The following is a 9,921-nucleotide window of genomic DNA, read 5'->3' as shown; positions in this document are numbered from 1 at the left end:
GCGGGAAAGCATAAGAAAATTTTAAGAAAAAGACAGGTTACTTTTTTTCTCGAATCTTCAGAATTTTTATTAAACTCCTTTTATTTTATTTCTCTTCGTATAATTAATTTTTTTTCTGTCTCCTTCTATAAACTCGAAAGAATGGCAGTTGATAAACGATTTTTCCCATTAAAGATATAATAATATACTATTTTTTTTCTTAAATATCAGAAAACTCAAAGAAAATTATAAAGAGGATTTTTTACTGTGATAGCGAGCTTTACAATTGTACAACTTTTCTTTTTATTCTCTCTCTCTCTCTCTAATATTTAAAGCATAGGACGATTCCATATATAATTCACAAAAAACAGGCACAAATATTTTAAATTTAAGACTCTCAATATATACAACGCATCTATTATTTTTTTTCTTTTAAATTTAATATTTAGTACGAAGATAAAGGGAGAACGATTCACTATACCTCTATATACTTCTCTATAGAATGGTTATTTATTATAAATATTTTCCTCCAAGAATGTGTGTGTATTAATGAAATATCAACCAAAAAAAAACATGAGACGAATATGATAACCTTTTGGTCTTTTCAATCTACAAATCCTATTTTGAAAACATTGAAGTTGTGGCAGAGAATATGTCGCAAGTTTATTCACTATTTTAACGCTAGATATTCCTAAAATTACTCGACTGCCACTGCGAAAATCATATTGGCATCTCAAGTGGATATCTCAAAAATAAAAGGTGTTTTTTTTCTGGTTCTGCTTCCAAAATAATTTACCATCGAGAAATTAATGAACCAAGAGCGACCAACATGAGCCCAAAAGCTGCACTAATATTTCTCATGGAGAGAGCTCCGTTGCAGTTATCTGATGAACATGCACAGACTTCCAAGCGACCTCCAAAGCCGGACCTTTGGTAGCATTTATCCTAAAAATGGAAAATTGTATATAGGTCATATAAAAATTCAATGTTATTTTGCTCTAAATTCTAAATTGAATTATGAAATCAGCAGAAAAAATACTTTATGTTTCAGAAGGGGTAGCGAGATGAGAACGTTCTTGAGAAAAGCTCAAAGTCGTAAATTAGGCAATGCGCCTAGGGGCAGTTAAATACCTAAATTAAAGTCTACCTAAAAGTGATATAAAAACGTATCCTGAATCCTGACAAGAATTATAACTAATGTGAGATCAAAAGCTAGTGATAAGCCTAGATCAGCTTATTGCAAGTGAGATTCTCAACGCGAGCAAACTCGGATTGCGTGCAAATATGATTTGGAACTAAGGATGAGAGATATATACAGCAATTTGGAATCAAATTTCTGAAAAATTGCAAACTTTTTATTTAAATCAAAATATCTAGGATGTAAATGAACTGACAGAAAGATGATAGTGGAATATAGACCAGACTCTCCCCTATCATTTTGCCCCAAAACTTGATCTTATCGTTTCCTATGTTTCCCATATGTTTCTAGCGTGCCGAAAAAAACTTTGGAGTTTATTAGGTGTTTTCTGTCATTGTGTAATGAATTAACAAAAAATACAAATACAAAATAAAAGCCAACTTAATACCGAATAGGCAACCGAAAACCCCAAATTAGCAACCTACGTAGTTTCGGAGATATCTCGTGAAATGTGTACGAAAACAGGAAAAAATTTACACTAAAACTAGCCACATTTTTCAGAGCTAATGTCACCCCCCTGTTTTTCCTTGTGAAAAAAGTATTTAAATCCAAAGATTTAATTAAAAGTGAATTAGTGAAAAGGCGACCCAGTTAGTGAATGCTGACTTATTTCAGTATTATCATTATTTTATACATTTTTTTTATTAATTTTGATAATTTTTTTATATTATGTTTCTGAATGAAACAGTGAATAATTCTGTGGATTTAGAAGAAGTAAAAAAGAATTTCATCAGTCCAAAAACAAGCGTTTAAGTAGCACTCTTCGGAAAACGATCCAGTTACCCCACCTTACTATAATTCAATTTATTTCTTTTGTCTATGTAACGAATTATGACAATATCAAAGAATGATTGAATTTTGTAACAACTTTCTTTTAAACCTTATTTTGGATAACGTAGTCGAGTAAAAGTGGTCATATAAGCACTTGCGTACTTTCACAGCTGTTTTGTGGGAAAAAAAAATCATTGTTTTTTTACACTATCGACAAAATCGCACATATAGCATAATCTGAGCAAGCAATTATGTTTGGATGAAATATAAATAAAAATATTCTCTATAATTATCAAAATCGATTGAATAAGAATCGAGATAATTGAGTTTATGTAATAAAAAAATTGATTTTTTCGACTGTAGCGCCCCTAGCGCTGGTCCTACGACATTCAAATGTTCCAGAAAGTTCAAATGTTCTCGCGAAAATCGGTTAAATAGAACCGCAAATATGGCGTTTTGAATTTCGTGAACTTTGACCCCTCATATCACCGATTCTATTTTAACTCTTTCGCGTCTTTAGGGTAATGTCATGACTCGGGGAAAAAAGTTTTTTTTGGGTATTTACATTAATTGAAATCTATCTGTTCGTGCACGACATCATAATAGAAGGATGTAAGATTCTTGGCTCATTTTCTCAAGAGTCCAGTTAGATTTCAATTAATGTAAATAGCCAAAAAGAAACTTTTTTCCCCGGGTCATATATGACCCTAAAGACGCGAAAGAGTTAAACACAGCGAACCCACGCCATTTTTGGAAACTTCATAGCCTATACTACAACGACTGCAACACTATAAAATTTAATCAACTTGCACAGCGGCGTTTTTGAGAACTGGCATTTTTGAACTTTTATCTGAAAGTGTCCATCGAGATAAAACCAAAAACGCAAAATTTAGCTCAAAATGTTAAATAGAACCGGAGAATTAAATTTGACCCCTCTTAGCTCGGGTCAAGGGTTATTAACGGACTTAATAATTTTTTGTTTGATAGGTATAATATTCGGCTCCAACATACTAAAATTTAAGCCCGAGGCACAATGGCGTTTTTGTGTTATTTAGCATAGAAAATTGAAAAATTATGTTCTTAATAATAGCACCCCTAACGGTGATTTTACGAACTTCATATGTCAAAAGAGAAGTGTTCATGAGAGCTTTCCAAAGCGCCTTCGCTTTTGGAAACCTCGACCTTTGGTTTGATACTGATCGAAAGCCCTAAGGCCCAGTTATAACGGCTATAACCAGTAGGTGAGATTGTGAAGAATCTCACCTAAATAATGACCAGCGCACAATAACTTTTGTTTGTAAACATGTTTTCAGAATTTCCCATGAGAATGAGCGAGATGACTAGATCTGGATCTCACTCGCTCTCATTGAAATGTCAAAAACATGTTTACTAAACAAAAGTTATTGTGCGTTTGGCATAATACTCAGTGTTTACAACTAACCCATGTTTACTACTACTTTAATTTTCCATCTTATTCAAAATCTCAAATATTGACTAAAAAAATCATATATCAATAAATTTAACATTTTATTCTTATCTGATAAAAAACAGCAAAAAATAGTGAAATCTGGATTTTGTCAATCTGTGGTAAGGATAATAAAGAATAATGCTGTGTTAAATTAAGCAGCGAAAAATGTTTTTAATATAGGCAAAACGAATTATTTTTGAGTAAACTTTCTCTAAAAAAGTATACAAAAAAGACAAGATTCAGAAATAAGAAAAATACAAACTTCTTCACAAATAATATAACAATCGAAAAAAAATTACAAGTTTTGCTTATTACATATGATAAACATGTGTCTTCATTGATTAATTACCACTAGAAAAAAGACAAAAGGGCATCAGACTACTATCAACCTTCCTGCTTAAACTTTTCACCCATTTTCTTTCGCTTGTTTAATTGTTTTTTGACAGCTTATATTAATAGATTTTATTGCTCTTTCGTCAGACTTTGAGCAAAATCAGCAGAGAAAAACTGAATATATTTATATTTCTATTCGGAAATTACAGGGAACCAACTCGTTTTTTTCTAATGATTTTGGGATTGTAATTTAAGATATAGTAAATAATAAATTTTAGGGAAGACTGGGGTAAAAAGTCACAAATTGAAAATTTGGAAATTTAATACCTTCCAAGATAAAAGAGATAGCGTCTTAAAATTTTTTCCATAGATGGCCTCCATAGACCTTCTTTAAAGTCGTAAGTTTCTTAGAATTCGAACAAAGATTTCAGAAAATAAAACAATATTGAAATTTTTAGCCCTATTTTTAAAATGTTTTCCTTACAGCAGATATCAATTTTGACCTACTTATTTTCCAAAATTGATGCACTGGTAAATATTACCTAAATGATTAGGACTCTTTGAATACGAAACCACTATCTATTTTAAATTTTACAAAGATTCTTTTCTCCAGAAATCCTTTTATTAAAAATGACCACTTGGGGTAAAAAGTAACAAAACGTATGGAGCAAAAAGTAAGAAAAACCGAAGCAATTTCTGATGTCTCACGGGGAAGAGAAACGTTATTACCTTGTCTCGCCGCTTGTTGTTTGCATTGGTCAAACGATTTGCAGTCTCTTGTGTGTTTTTTTTTCTAAAATAGCTTGAAAAGCACTTTTTTCGTTCAGATAGAGAAAACTGTGTTTTAAAAAGGTGTAGAGGAATAAATTTTCTATAAAAATATGTCACCTAGCTATTTTTTTTAAATTTACGAAAGCCCGTAATGAAGCGAATCAGAATATGATAATACGCAATGTTTGGTACTATTTGCCCCAGCATTTTTGAGAATGGTCACAAAAGTACCTTTTAGAAATTGGCTCGATAAACCTATTTCCTTACAAAATAGAGGAAAATTACTTTCACAAAGTTGTAGAGCAGTAAATTTCCTATAAGACTGAACTAATTAGAAATTTCTGGGGTGCTAGGGTAGCTTGTAAAAACATAAAATATCCGTTTTGTGACTTTTTGCCCCAGTTCCCCCTACTGACTAAAAATATTTTCAAAATGAGTTAGTCCCCTGTTATTCACAAATAGCGAAGAATGTTTTACCCTTTAACGACGAGACACATTTTACGGACTCAAAATCAACAACAAAAATTAAACTGAGAAACAATCAATGATAAGTCTCACATCTAACCTTGGAAAGTCCAACAGAGTCTGATTCGGTGTATTTTATGCTTCTACGAACGATAGGGACAAAAATAGCCCAAAATTTTAAGTATTTTCTGACAATACCAATGAATAATATTTTTCGCTTTAATGAAAAATATTACGTATGAGTACTGTAGTTTTTATTGCCAAAAGGGTTTTGCTTAAAAAAATTGGAAGTATAAAAAATAAATAAAATCAATTATGAATTTGAGAATTTAAAAATTCGCCATTTTTCAGCATAAATATTTACTACATAGTAAATAGCTAGAGACTTGCAAAAAATATTCTAGATTCCTTCAACCTTCTACTTTACAATTATGTACAAACATAGGAAAAAAATAACATTTGGTAGTCAGGAAAAATTATTTTCTTTATGGGACACTGGTGTTCCAATCGTCCTTACGGCGTTATCACACTTGCATATTAAAATTTTAATGTGATTCACATTAATTGTCGCTTGTGAGCGTCCAAATATGTTATTTGTGTCTTTGAGTTACTTAAAATTTGGGGTTTTTCTATTTATTGATAAAGAAGTGGACTTGGCCTGCAAAAATAAGTTTAAATTTACCTAAAGCATAAATATTTTTCACATTAAAAACTTAAAGAGAAAATCGCATTAATTTTTCGCATTAATGCTATAAATCAATTTATATCAAATTTTGCGGGCTAAGTCTACCTTTTTATCAACAAATAGATCATATCAGATTTACTTTTAAAAGTTCCTGTGAAGGGATTGAGAAGTAGATTCATTAAAAAAAAACTAAGGGGAAGTGCCCATGCTTTACACGGTCCCAAGCTTCCTAATGACTAAGTTTTTCTATGTTTTTCAATAAATGTGACTCATCGTACCAATATTTTAAAAATTAGGGGGTAGTGTCCTGTTTTTAAAATATATTGCCGAGTCATAAGGGAAGAGCACCAGCGATAGGCAGTGTTCCTCGGATCGTCAGGTTATTACCATATTGTTGCACCAATCAAATGAATTTTAAAAAATTATTGGCTACTTTTTACCAATTTAACTCTCATAAGAATGTAATGCATTAGCTCAGATTTAATTTATAAAAACAATTTTCCGTGTGACACCTGATTAAATTCGTGACGATCCGAGGTACAGAGGACATTGTTGCAGTTACAACTATTTTTTATTAATTTATTGTAAAAATTTAAAATTCAAATGCACAGATATAGATAATTGGATCTTTAATATACCGATTAGCATACACAAAAATACCAAATAGGATTTTGAGGCTTAAATTTTCAATTAAATATCGGACATGTCTCTTAATATTCCGATCCGGGGTGCTTTTCCCTTATTTATTCAGAAACATAGGAAAAATTAGGCCATTATGAAGCTTGGGACCGTGTAAAGCATGGGCAGTTTTCCCCTATTAAAATTTTATTGCAATTTCAATGCTTAGAATAATTTTGAAGAACTTAAAATCCCCCTTTCAAAAAACAATAAAATATTCCACTGAAAAATATTGAAGATAAACCGAAAATAGAGTAGAAGCAATAAAAAAGACGCTACAAAAAAATCAGTCATTTCATTTGAGGAAAAAAAAATAAATGGATTGATAACATATCAACGGGTTTATGTAATTCATTCATGGAAGATTCATTATAGCACATTTTGAGAATAATTCATATATATTGTTCTTTTGTGAGAAAACTCACCTTATATGATGAAGAATCCCATCCACATCCACGAATAACGCGACTATCCGGAGGTACTAAACGAAGATTTAAAAAAATATTGTATTAGTCTGGGTTGTCCTTAAACTTTTGATTGAGGATCTTACAATTGTTCACGGAGAATTCGATAACTTGAGTAATTTTTCTGCAGAAAGTATAGGCGACTCCGTGTTTGTGATCGCCACATTCGATAGATAGCTCATCCGGAGGGATGTCTTGGGAACAGCGTACATCTGTGTGACTATTGCACTCATAGCAACGGATTGCCGATCCTAGAAAATATAGGCAAAGTTTTGGGGTGAGAGAGTAAAAGAAAACTGAGAGATTTTTTTTCTTGTCGATGGAAATCGATGCGGATGTCGCGTGATATTGCCATTCAACACCCAAAAGGAGAGGCATAGGAGATTTTCAGTATCACAGCCACACACAATGGGGAGTTTGACTTGCGCACTTGTGATAGGAATCAATACAAAAAAGGACAAAATTTCTCAATGGTATATACCCTAAAAGGGAAGAAGCTAACAATTCTCACAGAAGGATTTGATAAAATATTCATGGATTTCATGGCTTATCTAATGATTCTCGTGGCATATGAGAACGATTTTGTTGATGCCTCTGAGTCTTTCAGGTAATTTGCCTGGTGAATTTGAAAGTCCTTGACCCATTTCGATGAATATTCTTCCACTTGGTAAGCTCTTTGCAAAGTGTGAAAATTTGTGCATTAGGCCTAAAGGCTGCCCTGATATGAAATTCAAATGGCAATTACCATATTTACGAACTCATAACACAATAATCTCCACTTCAATTCATTAAAAGCAATTTTGTTAATTAATTCCGCGTTTGGAACACTCATCATTTCCCTTTTAGAATCATTTGAGAAACAACAAGAAGAAAAAAAGGTCAAGAAGGGTTTTTTGGCGACACACAAAAAAAAATAACAAAAATTCCAGGACAAAATCCATTTTTTTATCCAAAATAATATCTCACCTAATTTTGCAAAGCAAATAACAGTGAAGACACTGACAAGGAAAATTTGTCGAATTGCCGCCATAATTCCTCTAAATGGAAAATGCGATTTTTCTCTCCCTGAGAGAAGTAAATTATGTAGAAAAAAAAATCACTTAAAATTTCCTCACACGCACAATAGGAATACAAATTAAATCCTTTGCAAGAAAGGATTTATTTGAGAGAGAAAAAACTTCCTGATTTCACTCGCGTTTTCAATAGAAATAACTCTATTTTGTTGTAGAGGGAAAATTTTCCAAAAGTAACTTTGGGTTAATAAAAGACGAACTAAAAGAGATGAAGACTCGGATGCTGTTCTGCTTCTGAACACTCCACGAAGAGAAACGACACTATCGCATCATCCCGCGAATAATGTTGGTCAAAATTTTGAGAGCGCACACAGAACACTACGCAGAGAGAGAGCTTTTTCAATAATGTTAGAATATTCTTCAATAGTATATGAAAGATTCTCTGTGGCAGTATGTGTGAGGGGAATAATTGCGCGATGCTCGTCGTGGATACAAAAGAATCCTCCCAAAGCACTCCTTTCCGCAACACCTTTTCAGCAAAATTGCTCAAGTGAAATCAAACAATATTATTTCCATCAATTTGCTAGACAATACGATCAGTGTTGGCACTTCCAGCATGAATACTGATGCTCTTGTGGGTGACTTTGGTGGCCAAATAAACCGGATGGGGTATATTATGGCCAGTTAAATGGAATACAATGTGTTGGCTTTTTAAAATACATATCCCAGTAGAATAATTCAATAGCCGATACATCATATCATTCTACAAAGAATCCTTGTGGAGTAATCTTTAAAGAACTACAACTAGATAGAAAATTCCATGCAGTGCTGTTACTAATTGCACGAAATCTAAATTCACTGTCCTACTCACAAAATGCAATCTTGATAGATAAAAAAGAGTTTCAAAGCATCACAACTTTGCGAAATGCTCAAAGACGAAGTTGTCGTTCTAAAATTCGTACCAACGCAGAATTTTCGACAAACTAACTTAGAAGCTTGGATTTTTATTTGTAGGGGAAGGCTCTTGGGCTTCGCACACACTCTGGCTTCGAACACTTCGTACCAAGCGTCTGGAAAGTTGGCCTTTTTATATGGAGCTATTTGAAGCCAATTCATAAATTGATCTCGGACTCAGCTCACAGTGTTCCGAAGAAAAAATGTATTTAAACAAAAATTTAGTATATTTATCCCTTCATACGGTAAGGTATCTTATAATGCGAAAAAACTTCTCACTTTTTAAATATTTAGCATAACGGTCGCGAGTGCAAAAAAAATCCCATATAAATTTAAATCGAAGTATGAGAAAGTGACCTCAAATTTCAGGCAACTTGCCAGAGGGTTGCTTCGTACCAGGGGCCCATCAAGCCTAATAAAAGGTGAAGATATTTTTCACTTTTCCTTGTAAAAATTTTGCAGATATTGTACCGCGACTTAAACAAATTTCCTCATAGTTCTTGTATTATTTCGGCGAGCATTATGAAATATGTATTTTTAGATAGCTTTTAATGCACAATTTCGAAATATATCAGACTGATAAGTCAATTCTCCTTAGGAAAAAACTTGCCAATAGTCTTCAGTGCTACTATGCAAAAACGTATGGAAAAATGAAATGTCGAGAGTCCCCTGCTTCGTACAGTAGACTCTCTCTCAATTGGGAATATGGGGCAAAATGTCATCCGGTTTATCGATAGATTTGGGCGTCAAAGCCTTTGTAAATTCCACAAAAAGCGCTCAATTATAAAGAATCACGATAAAATAGGAAGAACTACAGCAAATTTTAGCAAATTAGCTTCATAGTTAAACGTGAAAATTGTCAACAAACCTTTTTGCCCGATTGAAAAAGAGCCGATTGAGCGAGAGTCTACTGTAATTTTTCCATATTCCTTTAATGAATATTTCGTAAAAGAATTAGGTCAGTTTCATTAAAGGAACGGAACATGGGAAAAAATGAAGTGTTCTAACCAAGAGTGCGTGCGACGTGTGCGAAGACTGAAAGCCTTCCACTAATAATCCAGCTGATTAAGTAATTAAAGTAACAGTGTCAAATTTCGCACAGCTTGCAATATCGGACACTTCTTATGTTTCTCAAAATTCAA

At 32.8% G+C, this 9,921-nt stretch overlaps 1 protein-coding gene across 1 annotated transcript; it reads right to left on the bottom strand.

The window, feature by feature from the left end:
• Nucleotides 1-41: 41 nt before the first annotated feature.
• Nucleotides 42-8,680, bottom strand: LOC129807975 (uncharacterized). Its single transcript, XM_055857603.1, has 4 exons — nucleotides 7,779-8,680; nucleotides 6,899-7,063; nucleotides 6,774-6,829; nucleotides 42-924 (listed from the first exon to the last, which is right to left on the bottom strand). The coding sequence occupies exons 1-4, from the start codon at nucleotides 7,840-7,842 to the stop codon at nucleotides 772-774; spliced, it is 438 nt and encodes a 145-aa protein (XP_055713578.1). The 5' UTR covers nucleotides 7,843-8,680; the 3' UTR covers nucleotides 42-771.
• Between the last annotated feature and the right edge of the window lie 1,241 nt (nucleotides 8,681-9,921).

The sequence above is a fragment of the Phlebotomus papatasi genome, chromosome 3 (assembly GCF_024763615.1).
Source record: "Phlebotomus papatasi isolate M1 chromosome 3, Ppap_2.1, whole genome shotgun sequence".
NCBI lineage: Eukaryota > Metazoa > Arthropoda > Insecta > Diptera > Psychodidae > Phlebotomus > Phlebotomus papatasi.
Note: the sequence above shows the minus strand (reverse complement) of the source record. Positions and strands in the feature narration are given on the sequence as shown.